The sequence below is a fragment of the Camponotus floridanus genome, unplaced genomic scaffold (assembly GCF_003227725.1).
Source record: "Camponotus floridanus strain SB8 unplaced genomic scaffold, Cflo_v7.5 scaffold25, whole genome shotgun sequence".
Taxonomy (NCBI): domain Eukaryota; kingdom Metazoa; phylum Arthropoda; class Insecta; order Hymenoptera; family Formicidae; genus Camponotus; species Camponotus floridanus.
Genome location: NW_020229381.1, coordinates 705621 through 722675, shown reverse-complemented (window position 1 = coordinate 722675; position 17055 = coordinate 705621). Strand labels below are relative to the sequence as shown.

The 17055-nt window shown below is 36.2% G+C and overlaps 1 protein-coding gene across 5 annotated transcripts in view; it reads left to right on the top strand.

Annotated features, from left to right (window-relative positions):
• LOC105249800 (protein split ends) overlaps window positions 1-17055 on the top strand; it is a 73722-nt gene that overhangs the window by 14652 nt on the left and 42015 nt on the right. Inside the window, exon 1 of one of the 5 annotated variants that reach the window (XM_011255545.3) lies at window positions 11950-12025. The exons of the other annotated variants lie outside the window; for them this stretch is intronic. Coding sequence (XP_011253847.2) covers window positions 12024-12025 — 2 coding nt within the window. The 5' untranslated portion in view covers window positions 11950-12023. Of the gene's footprint in view, window positions 1-11949; window positions 12026-17055 lie in introns of those variants that run through there. 5 annotated transcript variants of the gene reach the window in all.

Here is a 17055-nt window from a genome sequence, read left to right as displayed (position 1 = left end):
AATGTATATAATATATATTCTCATATTATATATATATATATATATATATATATATATTTATATATATATATATTTATATATTTTTTTTAAAGTGCAATGATATAAAAACGAAGTATGTATAACGTGAAGAACAAAGAACAGAATCGTTGGTCTTTCTCTTACTTCTCGTGTTCAGATGGTATTTTTCAAGCGTGGAATAAGTAGAGCGGGGCTTTTCTCATCTTCTCGAGGGGACTGTAATTTGAGATCCGGAACCAGTCCGAGACATCCGGACCTGCGCAGGGCCCAGATTCTCAGAGACAAAGGAAACCGCCATAATAGGTCCCTAAATAAGGATAAAACCGTTCTTGCAATTAGTAAAAATATATAATGGAAAAGTTTCGAATTTATACCTAATATAATAAAAATAAAATCTATAAAGTTAATTAATGTGAGCATATGTATAAATACTGGATTTATAACTAAATATAATGAAAAGAGATTCGCGATAAACTCGGAGTATCTTTTAATGATATATGTAAATATATGGTTTTGCCATGATCGATTCATGAACACATCTTTTTATTAATGAATTATACAAATTTGCACAATTTATCATAAATTTATACCAACATAAAATGAACATGTATGATGGTCATTTCAAAAAGGTATTATCAAAACATATCGAAATCGAATCGCCCTTTGTGATTCTCTGAAATATGCAATACAATGACAGTTTTAAACTGTTCTCTCTATTATCTGGTCATTGATATTTATACGCAAACACGAGGATAAAAAGCCTTGCTGTTACATATGTACGATATAATTCATGTCGCGTAACATCTGCATGCACAAAAGTGCGTCATCTGTTATACTATAATTCTCGTGAACTAAATTGATAACAAACGAGTCTTTTAAATTATGTATTTCTTGTATGTATACGTACATATATTTATTTATTGGATAACATTTGTATTTATCCGTATAATATATTTAGAACATTAAGAATATCGATTGTATCGTTTGCAAGGAAAATATAACAATTTCTTATGTCGAGCAAATAAATTGAAGTGATCTTTGTTGTTAACACTTACTAATGGCATAATCGAGATAAATAATAATCACGTCAAATATTCTAATCAATCTTATTAAATGGAGCCTCATTTAATTAATGAAAATTAATGAAAAAAAATTCAAAAAATGAAAAAAATCTTTTGATATCATTATATTACAGAAGTAGTCATTTTGTAATAAAAAGTTGGAGCAATCCAACTTTTTATTACAAAATGACTACTTCTGTAATATAATGATATCAAAAGATTAGAGATAATTGTCATATATTAATTTCACATCAACAAGTTATAATGCATTTTTTGTTCATTTGTTTAGTAACAAATGGAAAAAATGATCAAGTTGACACGTAGTAAATCCCATCGGGCAAATTAGGGATTAATCGGGATTTATTTATCGTTATGAATTAAGTTTGTTGAAATTCAGTTTTGTGCACAGCGGATTTCCTTCGAGAGAACTGCCGCGAGCTTAGCGAGGCTCCTCGCTGGAGCAGGCAGGCAAGCAGACCGACACGGTACACCGGTCTGACCTGGCAACATCGCACGTATAGATCTGGCAACACCGCCGAGCTATTATGTAACACCCGGCAACGTTGCCGGGATATACTTCTCTCTCGGGGGAGCGAGGAGGTTGAAGGAGAGAGGGGTGAACTAGAAGGAGTATCGCCGGAGGGGGAAGAGGGATAGAGATAGGGGCGAGGGGTATTATATACGATAGGACACGCGCATACATATATATATTCATGCGTATGTACATGGTATGTACCTGTATGTGTGTGGTGTGTGTGTGTGTGTGCACGATACGAGTTCCCCACCCTTTACCGCCGTTGCTGCGTCACGTTGCAACCCCTTGTCCAGTGTTAGTTATACAGGAGACCCGCAAGCCAAATTCAGCGACCGAATTTATTTCAAAAAAAAAAAAAAAGAAGATTGTATGATGAATTAAAAAACTTTTGAGATACAAATATTGGTTAATCCTAGATTTTATCTAAACTAAGGATCTGAAATAATAGTATGACAAAATATGAACAAGTTTTTCTGTGTGTTATAGATCTTACAAGAGCAATGTGACAATTTAAAGACACGTTTGGACTGTACGTAAGAAATTGCAAATTTAGACATAGATAAAGATTTTACAGGACTTTAGACAATAAAGATTACATGTGTATTTTACAATTATCTGTGTGAGAGAGAAACACATCGAGGTGAACAAATATTTAAACATTTAGGCGGACAAGAAATTTTAACCAGATTAATGATAATGTTAAACGAGTCTCATCTACAGAGGCAATTTTAAGACAACAATGAATCGGGAAAATTGGAAATATATACATAAAATTCAACTTTATTAGATATATATAAGAATATAATAATACGCTGATTGCACATTTTGCCTTATATATCAATTAGGTCTCGATTAGGATTATTCTTTAAGAACGAATAGTATTATGCAAAACTACTTTATGGCATTAGTTTATTTTGTTTATACATGCTAATTTCACAAAGATTTTTTGATTGAAGATTGCATTATGTTTTAACATTATATTTTAACATATACACATATACAATATCTAGTTTCGAGTTAAATTATTTAATATTCGAATATATTCTAAAACTTTTATAAGAAGTTGAATACATTTTTTCCATTATACGACGAACTAGAAGATAAAACTTGAAGGTAAATTGAATTTTGAATCAGACTCTCTCTCTCTCTCTCTCTCTCTCTCTCTCTCTCTCTCTCTCTCTCTCTCTCTCTCTATCTCATTCTATTTCATTACTTCAACTTGTTCTATTCAATTTTTTGCTTCACAAAGTAAGAAAAAAGTAATACAACTTCATTATAATTGCATTTGTTAAGAAAGAAAGAAAGGATTAATTCCTTTTTTATATTAAAATCATTCAAATTGATGTCAACATCGATAAGAAGAATATCACGAAGTATTGAAATATTAATACAATAACAAATATAAAAAGAAATAATTTATTATATATTAATCTGTTTTTATTATTTTATATAAATTATTATTTTATATAAATTAAAATTATTGATGTATTTATTTATGTATTTGTTTACCAATAATGTTTTATCAATAGTGAAAAAGAGAAACCTAGAGAAATATTCCATAAAAAGCGATGAAATGGTTTCGATCAAAACGACGATATGTAATTTTCATTAGTACAAAAGAAATACAAAAGTATACAAAAGAAAAAAAAAGATAAAATAAATTATATTTTCATGTATAAGGTAGAAAAATCTACCTTAAAAAATCCATTTGTATATCTTTGTGTACACAGTGCAGAATGAGAAATTCATGAATAAAAAATTCACGCTACAGCATTACTAAATTAATGATCAAGCATATTGGATGTGAACGCTCGTATCTTTTTATCAGATCCACATGTATGTTTATATCGTGTATCGAGCTAGCCTCTCTTACCTCATCCATCCAATCGAGTTCGGTTGCTTCTTACATTTACGGTCGCGCGATATTGTTTTGACATGTAAAACGTGTAATGCACGGAAAATAACTGTCCGATCGTTCTCTTAGATTCTTGCAAAGTGAACGCTCGACGTAAGAGGTCATGAATATTGCATCTGACCGAGTGCCGTGTCTCTTTCGCGACGTACCGCTCGCTTTCCCGCCGCGTGTTTCTGCTTGAAGTCACAGTTTCGTTGAGGAATCGAAAATTCATTCAGAAGTTTCGCAATTACAAGTCCGTTCGCATGTTTAGAGAAAGCGAAATAACACACCGCCCACTACTACTGTTGCGTGTATCGGACAACTAGTAGGGGAAGCGAGGAGAGGAAGCGAAGAAGGGAGACCCACCATCTTCGTTTGTAGAAATGTCAACTGTACACAAATAACCGTGCTAAAAATAAGACTACTAGAATGACATGTGTGTATAAAACGCGTTCATCGTAATAAGAAAAAAAAAACTTAGCGCCAGGAAGCCCTTAATCGATTTGGAATCTACGCCTGATTCCTACTCTTTCCATCGATTAAACACATGTGCGCGAGTCTCGGAGGTAAAAGCGAACATGTATTCTCTCGCATTTCTTTTCCACGGATATTATGGAGTCTTGTCGATCCACATCGAGACAAATATCGATATAATTGAAGTGTTCGTTTTATGGAAAGCGAAAGACGCACAATGATGTTTATTCAAGAAAATGAGAGACGCTCACGCGCATTTTTTCTTTTTTTTTTTCAAGTTTCCAATGCTTTATCTGTTTTTTTTAGAAAGCGCTGGGACGAGAGGTATTATTGTAATTTGCCGTAAATAGATTAAAGGGTATATTACTGTTTTGCCGATTTAAAATAAAACGCACGCAACGGAATCGATTGTGAATGTATGCGTGCTATGTGTTTTACAAGTTATTTTCGTATTAATTAGCCGGGAGCACGCTTTTTACCTCGTTCCAGCGCTTCTGACATCGTTATTTTCTTGCGTTTTGCGTGGCAAAATTATAAAAGTTGTTTATTATTTTTGATGATTATATCTTTGCGGTATACGAAAGAGAAAATACTTCTACTGTGAATTGAAATGTAGCCTACTTTAAAAATATGTGTATACGGTTTTATTTTGAAGAAAACGTCAAAATTGAATTTTTGTTACAAGTTATTTCCTGAAAGATGAAAATTACAAAGTAATATCTTATTTGTAAAATGACCGATTTCGAATAATTGTTCTTAATCAAACACATTTCCCGCAGGTCACGCGTTCTTATTTCGATCAAAATTCCGAGCTGCGATTGACAGCCCGTTAGTCGCCATCCGAAAATAACGATGACCAGGCCAAACGCCGGTCATCGTTCCAATTCGCGATCGAATCTTTGCAAGTTTTCATAAAAACCCTCGTCTCTCGGTTTAAAATCCGAGAAACGGGTCGCGAACTCCGAGAATAGAGAAACAAAGGAGAGAGAGAAAGAGAGATATTGGGAAAGAGACGAGGAGAGAAATCGCGCCTTCTTTGGAACGTTTTTAGGCCGGTCTCTCTTATATGCGTCTGTTGTTTTGTAGTTCAACGACTCCTTCGCCTGCGCCTCTACCATCTCCGCACGCTACTGCCTCCTTCACTTCCTCCATCACCTCCTCCTCTTCCTCCACCTCCTCGCGGGGACCTCCGTGCACGCGGAGAAAACCGACCGACAGAACGAGGCGTACACGTACTGTGCCGTGTGTGTCTGCTACAAAATACTGGTCAGATACGGAAGGAGCAGTACGGCACGATGCACCGCGAATAAATATTCATAAGGGCCATGAGCGTAGGACCGCAGGACTTCCGCGAATCCTGCGCGATCGCGAATGAAAACGAGATAGAAAGGAAGAGATTACCCGCCCGACGTTGAAGTTATAGATGACTGTACAGAGTTTGGTACACACGTATCAAAGTTTGCATCTCGTACATTCTTACGTACGTCGTCTTGACAAGGGTCGAAGTAAATATAATTTCGTTGAGCTTAGATTTTGCTGCTACACATGTGAAAATCGTTATATCTTATGTTTACTTGCAGCAATAACTGCGGCAATCGATGTGAAATTATTTTTACGTGCATCTATAGCATCGAAATTGGGTCAATTTTGTTCCTTATTCTAAGTAATACGAATAACTTCTAAATCTTTTGATTTCCGATATATTAAATAATGTGTTAAATAATTTAATATATTAAATATTTTAAATAACATTTTGATATAGGGGACGCATTATTTTGAAGTTTAAATTATCATAGATAGAATAAGATAGTATTATCTCAACATAATTCTAATTATTCATGCTTTCTTCGTATCTTTTTTTTGATTTCTTCAAATTGTTATTTTCATTTTTTTCCTACGATTTATATATTTCCGAATAAATTCACATTCGAGAAACTAATCAATCACGCATTAACGAAAATGGAAGCAAATGAACGCATTTCCGACACGAGCCATTATAATTTCCAATCGAGGTACAAAGATAGAGAACTAATCATCTCTCCCTCTGCACATTTGTACCCTTATAATTGAGGAAATTAGAGACGCTCTACGCCATTGAAAAGGGCCGTTCTCCTTTCATGTTAAGCTCTCGTACAATCTTCCGCGTCTCCTCTCCTCTTTCTCTATCGCGTCGCGCTCGAGCTCGTAAAGGTTAAATGCGTCTGGCACATTACAAGAGGATGGGAGGGAGAGTGAGACGACGCTCGTAATAACCTCTTGCACCTGCAATGTGTCTCTTGTTTGTATGCATTCCTGATATATCGCGCGCCTATAATATCCGCATACAAGCTCGATCTTACGAAACCGTTAAGGAATATTTTATCGAATGACAAAAATTGTAAAGTACGATCTGAAGCCAATAAGATTGACATTCAGCTATTTTTTTAATGGATTTTAATATTTTTTTAATTATTGGATTTTTCAATTTATTAAATTATTTTCAATTTGTTTAAATTAAGCCTTATAATTAAATATTTCGAAGCAATTCTTTGAAATTAAGCGAAACGATTTTTTTTTATCTTTAACCGAGTAGAATGGGAAACTTGCCGGAAAATTGCCGGGAGAAAATCACGTGGATTGAGAAAAAATGCGCGAATGAAAAGCCATTCTAAAACGCACTGTATATAAACACGGTATATCTTCGAGTTTCTGCATCGCGTAACGTATATATTGCTCCCACATATATATCGTACCCGCTGTACACTCACCTTTCGGACGTGTATATTGGCGCAGAAGCTTTCCTGGCTCAACTAAACGAGCGTCGTTCCTACTACCGGCTGGCCGTGACACACTTATTCCGGCGACACAAGAGAGCAGAGCACCAACCGTCACGAAAATCTCACGAGTTTTCGATCGCGCGCGGTCTTTCACCGAGAGGATGAAAATCTGCCTTTCGTAAAGGCGTAAATCCCACCCACACATATTGGTGCCTTGCTGTCATGACGAATCTAGTTTTTGATATAGAATGTTATGAAAAAAGGTTTATTTTTATTTTTTCATCTCAAAAATTAATTGTTAACTTTTTTCAAAAATATTTCCAGCATAAACATTTCAGTAACTTCAGAATTGTAAGCTTTGCATTCAGATGTGAAAAATATTCGAATATCGAAGCTCGATGGAAAATGTTATATTTCATTACAATTGTCAAAACTTCAAAATGATAAATTCGAAAAAAAAAATATTATTTCATTTAATCATTTAAGCTTAAGAGGATTTTTTAGAAAAAAAAATGAAATTTAATAAAATTCCAGTTAAGAAAATATTATTCCAAATAATATTCGAATAGCTCTCTTCTTTTAACTCCCGTACTTGCAATTAGATATCGCAGAGATTATTTTCATATCTTGGCAATATATTTAAAACTCTAAATTTGCGCTATTTTTATGCATAACTATGTAATTTTAATGACTAGCATTAGCATATTATCCTTATTGATGGAAATAATCCAGTATCACGAATATATAATGATTCGATTGCATGATACATTTTATCCTAATCGTTTGCGTGTTTTAGATACGATTTTCTTTATGATTGGCAATTATGTGATAGAAGGCTATCATTCGCACGACAAGAAAAAGCATATGATTATTATAGTTATTGAAATTTTGCCAGTGTGAATGGCATATATAAAGTTTAATTAGCAATTAAAACTTGTAATTAGTTATATCCATGTATGATGTACCTACACTATATATGAATTGAAAAATGATGCTTTTTACAATAGAGTCAAACAGGTGAGCCTGTGAATTCAGAAAATGACAAAACAAAGTTATACGCTGTATTTGTGAAAAGAAAATGAAGCTAATTATATCTGTTTATAATGAATATCATTTTTTCACAAATTTTTTCTTCGTGTCTAACAGTTGCTTCGAATCTTCGGACATTGTGAATCGAATAATATGTTTAACTATTAGTTCCATTCAAACTGTACAAATTTTTTGATTTGAAGTTTAAATATTTCAGTTTGACTATGTCATTAATCCAAATTGTGAGTGTTTCAACTTTTAATTAGAAAAGAGAAATTTTGTAGATATTATTTTTCCAAAAACTTTCATATAATATTTACTAATTTATATATTAATATTTATATCTGAAAACACTTATGTATTATCGTCGTCAAAAAATTACTTTATACCTGTTTAAAGTAACTTTAAAATGTATAATATCTTGTTTAAAAAGAATGATGTAATTTCCGTAATTATTGAAATAGATTTCGAATATAATACGTTTTGTTAAAAATATAAAATAAACGTTAAAGTATGAAAGGCACAGGCTCGAACGATATAAATGAAAGGTAAAAAAGGAAAGTCAAATAACGAATAAATGAACTGCGGATGTAAATACGTGTGCGTGTGATAATGTAATTTTCACTTGAATACAAATAAATTTACATTACAGACATTTCGATTCGAGGATTTTTGGATCCTCTTCATTCTACAAGTAATAAATAGCTTTTGTAATTGATCGAAACGTTCGTAATATCAGTTTATTTGTATTCAAATGCAAGTTATATTATTACACGCAACACATTCACACCCACAGTTTATTTTCTCATTATTTAACCTTCCTTTTTTACCTTGAAATAAACGTTATTTAATCTTGTACGGCAAAATAATGATAAACACGCACATTTTTATATTCATAGAAATCAATCTTTTCATGTCGAAATACCATGCTTTAAAATAATTCGTGAATCGTTAAAAATAAGCTCATCACTTGATCAAAGCATCGATAAGTAATTTATCAGTCGCCTGTCACGATATATTTCAGAGAGTGTCACGACCCAATTTAAGACACGACGATTTAATAGCTCACCAATTTGTTTGCAAAATATCGTATGCGCTATCGTCATCAATTCGACTAAAAGTACTTTAAGAGCAAGCGCGTGGCGAAACATTTGACAATGTGAGATGGTTGGTTTATTAATACCGACAACATTGACGACACGTGTAAATCGCCGACCGTCCATTATAAACGAATCAACGTGGCTTGATGCGCGGATATTTATGACCAGCATGTTTAGAGCTTAGTTTGCCGTATAACGCGAGTATATTGCACGAGAGGAAATGCTAGTGCTTAAAGTCGAAGGTCCTGATCGTTGGGCCTTAATGAAAAGGCAGCAACGTAGTCACGAAGCGTCATATGAGAATCATTTGTCCCGTGTAATGCCAGTCGTGTACGTGTGTTGCGTCATAAAGGATAATAATTGTAATTATCCCTTGATTATTGTAAAAAGGTATGCGCGAGCTGTTCTCGTATTTAATCTCTATGTTTATACAAAAGGATATACGGCAGTAAGTGACAAAATAAATAGGATATACATATATGTATATATGTATATATATGCAAATTAAAATGCGAAAAATAAAAGCCAAATAGTTTCTATCAATTCGTATAAATGTTTTATTAATTTTGCGATTTAATTATGTATGTGTCATAAATCGTCGTCTCTTCAAGGATCGCAATCAGGATGTTTTTATACAATTTTGTTTTCATGCGTCAGATCCTGTCAAGTATATGCCTGGGAATCTGCCTAAAGATGTTTTTGATCAGGCTATCTAGAAATGTAGTTTAATGCGCGATAAACGTGTCTATGATTATGTATGAGTATGGATAAACATTTTGTGGAAAATTAGCAGTGCACGATCAATAATTGCCTATGATAGCAATATAATGACTAAAACACTAGACTTACTTTTGAAAAAACTGCTGAGTCCTCAATATAAATATTCGTATTCATTCGCTAAAGGATTTTGTGAGTTTCACACATTAACAAACTTGAATAATTTCTTAAAGACGGAATAGTGAATTTTTCAAATCAATCGTTTGATTATCTGTTTTAAATAGATTTTTGAAAAATATAATTTTTACAAATATGATTGTCTTGTGTATATCCAAAAATTACAGTTTTATCAGTTTTGCACGACTATCAATTATTTTGATAATAATTGAATAACGGCCAGTATATCTTGCTTGAATTTTTAATAAGGAAATTAAATTGATAGTTAATTATTAGTTGTGGTTTAGAGAAAGAATGTCAAGTGATTTCATAAAAGTATCGTAACGTTACGATCAGTACTGTGCAAATCATACAATTATGTAGATTTACGTCTTGTTTCTAGCACAATTTCGATGAACAAAAGAGAAGAAAACGATGCAAATAATCCCAAGAGATGGCAACTTCGCAATGCTTCTCGTCGGTATCGCAACAACAGTTTTCCATCATCGCGTAATCTTGCGTATGCTTTACGTGTACATATTCTATACACTATATACTGTTACGCTATTATTCGACTATTCGTGCGGCAACTACCCCGACCATTCACAGTCTAATGAAGAGCCCTCGGTTACATGGATAACGACGATAACACGCATTAACGTGCAACGTGTAACATCGCGTTTATAACACACATCGAGCGTTTACATAGCTCTTGGACGGAAAACGGTACGCTCCTGACAGTCGCTAAATGTTGTACGCATATTCGATATTGGCGCTTTTAACGCAAGGTCAACAGCATCTACGCCGCTGCGCATTATCGCACGCATGCACGCACGCACGCTCATCCAACACGCGCGCGCAATCATCGACCGATCGAGAAAGATAGAGAAGACCGCGCGTCGTCTCTCCTCTCTCTCTCCCTCCCTCCCTCTCTCTCTCTCTCTCTCTCTCTCTCTCTCTCTCTCTCTCTCTATCTATCTATCTATCTCTCTATCTATCTATCTATCTATCTATCTATCTATCTATCTATCTATCTATCTATTTCTCTCTCTCTCTCCCCCCCCTCTCTCTCTCTCTCTAGCGCTCTCTCTTCTTCTCCCTCGCATCCCGTCTCGCCCACAGACCGACAGACAGACGGACGAGCACACTTTGAAAAGTCCATCGTCATCGTGATATCGACGTACAGATTATTATGCCTTTTATTTTCGCGGCGCAAAGTTCAGCCACGGCCATGTGTGTTGCGGTACTTTAACGCATCTCACGTAAGTCGTCGCCGCGTGCTGTACGCCTCGTTAATTCCACACGTAGCTCCGCTACTTTATACGCTTGCGATTCAACCGCGTGAACTCGAACTTTTAACGTAAGCGTATAAATAATACGATGAACGCACCACGATAATTACACGTATCTGCGTGATCCACGTTATGCAACCTCGTAACCTTCGGTCGAACTTGATTGTGCGTATTCACGTGAAACTTGTTACGTTGCTTGGTTATCGAGAGGATTTACGTGAAAATACCGAGCGTAATTTATATATAAATACGACACGTGTGCGAATTCATTTTCATGACAATTTTTTTAAATAAACATGAGGTGGTGGACGGAACGTTATTTTCTCTGGGAAACTAAAGTCATTTTTCCCGTATGAAAATTTAATATTCTTTCGCAGCTTTTTCGAGTTTCAAAGTTTAATCATCTCGAAGAAATGTATTCATAAATCAAGATTTTCAAATTAAAACTGTTCATTCGAGATAAACCGCGAAGGGAAGGACATATTTTTACAGTCTTGAAAAACGCGATTCGTTCAAAACTTTTTTTTATCGTTGAAATTCAAGAATCTACATTTCTCGATATTTCTGAAAGGGAAGAAATACACGTTGCACGTTTTTTTATCGTCAAGTTTGTATATTATCTTTTTTAACGAAACAGCAGAGTCTTTCGTTTAGACTTGGACTTGTATTTTTAATTTTACGCGAGACTTCTTCAAGTCCTTTTTTCTCATATCACCACGTATATGTAACGAGGCCGCATATTGTTATCGTACACGCATCCGTACAGAGTCCTCGGATTTAATCACGCGGGATAAGTATATGCGCAAGGCCGTATTAGTTATCACGCTTACACATATCGAGTCGATCTTACGACAAGTAAGACTACTCGATTCTGCGATCGTAAGACGATCTCCGATCAGTTGCAAAGGTACAGCGCGTTCAAGAAGATCTTTCATTACGTTATTGTACAAGCTCGCATGATTTAAAGGCGACATGGTGACTTGGCAATATGTGAGTATATCTATTACGCGAAGAATATCGCTTATCGGAATATTGCTTATCAAATTTTGAGGCAAATCTTCCTTCGTGATGCAAATTTATCTACATTCGATATAGTTAAGCTAAGAGATTATTGACCTCGCAACATTTTGAATTGTGAGAAAATTATTAATACTACGTCGCTTGCACATTTTTTTTACATAAATCGATGGTGCCTCAACCGGGCGTAATTCGAGAGACGGTTTTAGAGAGAGAGGTCATTCAATACACGTTTATTCAGATAACCCTCGTCTTATACAACGCTGTCCTTAATCTTGAGTCTGTGCAGCGGCCAAAGAGCCTACGCGCGGCTCCATTTGCGATTCGTGGCTGTCACGAAAGGAGCGGGTTAGGTTAGTGGAGCGGTTACGCAACTCGACAACGACTGTCGTGTCGTCGAGTCAATGAAACTGGCTCGGATCCATGAAATCGAGCCCTTACAAGTATGAGTTCGAGGTTGCCTCTCCCTAGATACGAACGAGAAGGCATCGCGAAGGGTTTCAGAAAAAGAAGGAACGTTCAAGATACGCGCTTCGACTAGAAAAAAATTTTTGTTTCGCACTAAACCTATTTACCTGTCGTATGGCGGATGTAATTACGTCAGCATTCATAAGCATATAACCGATGGCACAAGATTACTGTCTGTCATTGTTGTTTTCTCGTCTGCATAAAAATAATTTCAATTATCATAATTATGAATCGTCGATAACATTCGCGTTCAGTAAACTGATTGTTGACGTCCGGAAAATCTTCATCATTGATTTACATCGTAAAGAATCACTTTTATTATATGCATTCTAAAAAAAAATCTTGTTTTGTCTTTATATTTAAAAAAATCTTGTTTTGATATTTTTGTTAGGAGAAATTATTTGAGTTTGCAATTATATTAAAACAAATAAATATTTCGCATAAAAAATGCAGTCTGAAAATTCAGACGAACGATGTATCGAAGACTATTCGCATCCTCCCGAGGACGTAAATGACGAAATATCCGACATTGCGCGACGGCGTTTACCTTACGTTCATGTTGGTATCAGCATTCTATCGGTGCGCCGTTGTATGGCGAACGCAACAGTGCATTGCACTTGTAACCTCGAAAGAACGTTCTTCGGTGTCTCGGCAAGACGTGCCAATTACAACGCCACTCGCATGTTAAGCGCGGTCCCTTTTCCGCGCGAGAGAAAAGGCGGTCTGGGGGACCAATATTCCGTGTGATTTTACGATTTGATTCTTACGTAAGGTGTTTATCGCCCGCCGCTACGGGTATCGAGGAAATTTTTTTTTCCTCGCCTTTCCATCGTGCGATACTATCGCGACGTTGTTATGTATAAACATTCCTTTCGTACACTATATCAACTTTTTCCTCGTTTTATTGTAGACCAACCGCGATTTGGCGCGTGATAAAACGATAAGGAATGAGGTGGAATATTTTGTAACGTGTATGTGCGCCCGCCGGCGTGATTGTATCGTAATTTGGCACGTTACTATATGATTGGCTATTTTTAAGTACCCGCATTGTAGACCACTGCTGGAAAAGTCGTCATTGTTCGTAATTAATGTGGGTAAAAAATGATGTCAAATATTCAGAGATGTCGATTTACATAACGGACGAGGTGTATTTTGCGACTTTTGCGCAAATTTTCTTACATCATACAATTATTCGAGGCATTGATTTGGAAACACACACGTCCCTGTCTCTCTCTCTCTTTCTCTTTCTCTCTCTCTCTCTCTCTGTTCCAAAATATTCCACTATACGACTCGCATAATTGCGTAATACTTTACCATATATTTATATCGAATCTCGTATACAATCGTCGAGAAACGTACAATATGCGTCGCAATGTTGCGGCATAATAATTTCTTGACGTATCGTTCTTAGCAGTTGCGAAAATACTTTAAAACGGTCGCTATCTCGGGGACATGTCAACTTATATCTCGCTTATTACGTTAATTATGAGTGAATCACACTTCACGTGAGGCGATCGTTATTTATAGAATTCACGTGAGATAAAATACTTGGATCAATTTTATAATAATTTCCACAATTGTTAGAACGGCATCTTCTCTTTTTCGTAGAAAATAGCGTATTGTCTATAATTATATGTCTTTAAAATAAACTAGAAATAAAGAATAAAGACTAAATGATGAAGAATATAAACAAAACAAAGGCTAAAGAAGCCAGAAAAAGGACAGTAAGCGAAACGGATCAGATTTAAAAAAAAGAAGGGATTGAGATCGTTATCATTAAGAGCAAAAAGTCTGCTTTTTTATGGCATTCGATGGTAAACTCGATCAAGTACAGCTAATTAAATAAATACTTAATTAAATACGAATTATTACATGATAATATTAATTAATCATGTTTAAAATTATTAATAGAGAAACGATTGAAAAACATTTATACGTGTAATTAACTCTCAGACGTTATCGCATAAGACTAATTTGTAAATCATTGATGGATTAATGTTCTTTCTAGCACGCATCGACGATACATTATTTTTTAATGTTTTCAGCGTTTCAATTAATTGATTTTTTCTTGTATTTATACCGCGACATCCATATCTATGAATATGTGTGAGTATGTTGAAATTCCCGATGTCGATATTTTATTAGAAAGTTTGATTGGTGTGCTAGACTCGCGAACATTCCGCGGGTTATTTCTTAACACGAGTAGTTTCCGCGAAGCTGTTCGCGAATCGATTTCCCAAATTCGGGGAAAAACGGAGGAAATTGTACGATCGCTCGACCCATTCCCTCAAATCCAGATCGTCTTCGCGGTACGTTGTCGCCGTCAAACGTGGCCGTATCGCTGGATCGAGCAAAGACGACGATTATACGAGATTGGTCGGTTAACGCCGCTTATTACAGAGTCGACTACCGGTTGAGGTAGACTCTAGCGTCGAACGTCGCGAGAAAAAGCAGACCCCGCTCCTCGCCCCTTCGCGTGCCAGGAACCTCCAGCCATTGATCCGTTTCTCTCATGATCCGCGTGTTTCCTCGCTCGCTCGGGTATCCTTTGTTCCGTCTCCTCCACCGTATCTTCAGCCGCGCGTAACAAGAAAGAAAGAGAGAGAAAGAGAGAAATCGTGTTTTCTTTCCGCTCGACGTGCCACGGCACCTCGCTGTCCATAATTCATTCGACGCGGAATGCAAAACAGGCCTCTCCTCCTTTCCTCGACTCTTGCGATGGTCAAAGACCACGCCGCGCCAACAGATCATACACACACGCACGCACGCATACGCGCAATACGTACGTACACACGCATACACCCCGCCACCTGTTTTGCGAAGCTACGCGCGTACCCAAGCTCGAGGTGACACACGTCCTCCAACGAAGGACAACTGACCGATCGACGCATCTCGTTCTCATCCTGCGACATTCAGGCTGAATTGTACCGGCATGATTCGGCGCTCGCTCCATTTGGCACTTGCAACAAATTGAAGCAATTGCCGCGGCATTTATGAGGTAGGTTACATAAACGGACGATCTACACGGCGGTTATACACTAGGATTAGTCTTTTGCGCACCGGTTGTCTGACGCGTGCAACGCTGTTGAGGATTTATAGGCGGGAACGAGCGCACGTGTCCGCGAATGAGAACGATATTTCGTACGAAAGAGTACGAAAGAGTACGCCATCGAATATCCCGAAGAACGATAATCAATCTGCTTGCTAAAGCCAACATGAGAGGAACGGCGCGAATGTCATGCAAAGCTGTACATGCGTTTTCTCCGCCAATTTTATATCGTGTAACGATACACATGCGTGTAAAGAAAACTATTTTCTGCAATTTCGATATATATTTACTTAATACATGGGTATATAATGTACGTGGAATTTATTATGAAAATATTTTATATTTCATTTATCTCGTTTTTCTCAGTTTCGTCATTTCTCGAAACATCAAAAATTTTAATATTTGAAACTTGCAATTTTCTACTATGTTTTACCTTCGCCTACATCTACGCTTCATATATTATGGCAGAAGGAAAACATTTCGTTACAAGAAATACCACGTATATAATAATTTTTAATCATACGTGACGTTTCAGGCATTTCGAATCGTTTCTAATAGAAAAAGATTCTTAATACAATATTATATATTTAATATCTTATTACACGAAAGAATTTCATTTTTTATTATTGCTATTTTTATACAAGTAATATACAAATATATTGCATGTAAAATCAAATTTTATAACATATATTAATATAAATTTTATAAACAGATTACTAGCAAACAGATTACTAGCAAATTAATTTTGATTGATATAACTTTGTAATTTCTCTTAAAAGTTATGTTATTCGTTCGTTGAAATAGAATCTTAAAAATAAAGTGTAATTTAATTTTGTGGGCGAATTATACAAAACCTGCTTTGTGCCTATAACATCTATTTCAACAAAGACACGGCTAAAATATTGCAAATTGATGTATATTTCATACTATGTCTATTTGAGTTAAATACGAGACGTGCGAGGCTAACGTTGCATCATTTCACGCAACTCCCACACACGGCAGGTCCGTATCTAGGAAAGACATCTAGCGTATCGCCAAAGGTACTTGCCTAGAGAAGGTAAACGATAATCACATTTACTAACATCAGCTTGACATTTCGCGGATATCGCAATTTCGCGCATTTACTAAATTAAATCAAAAAAAAATGAAACGTATTATCCAGAGGGTGCGCGATGACGCGTTTCGAGCATCGTCTCGCAGTTGGTTGCTTAAATGGACGGTCATTCGCCGAAGTCGGGTCCCGATCTCGTGTTCCTTGGCGATCAAACGAGGCGCAGAGCCGCATTACCGGCAATTTTGTTCCCTCCCGACGATGGCGGCGGTGTAGCCGCGCCGATGGCGCGCCCAAGAAAATTGCCGCGCGATGCCCCCCGCGATAAAAGTGGCGAACGTGCTTCGGGGTACCTGGTACCCGGTCGATCGGTCGCGCAAGTGAGTCACCTCGCACACGATCGGGGCTTTCGTTGGAAATTGACGTACGTACCCG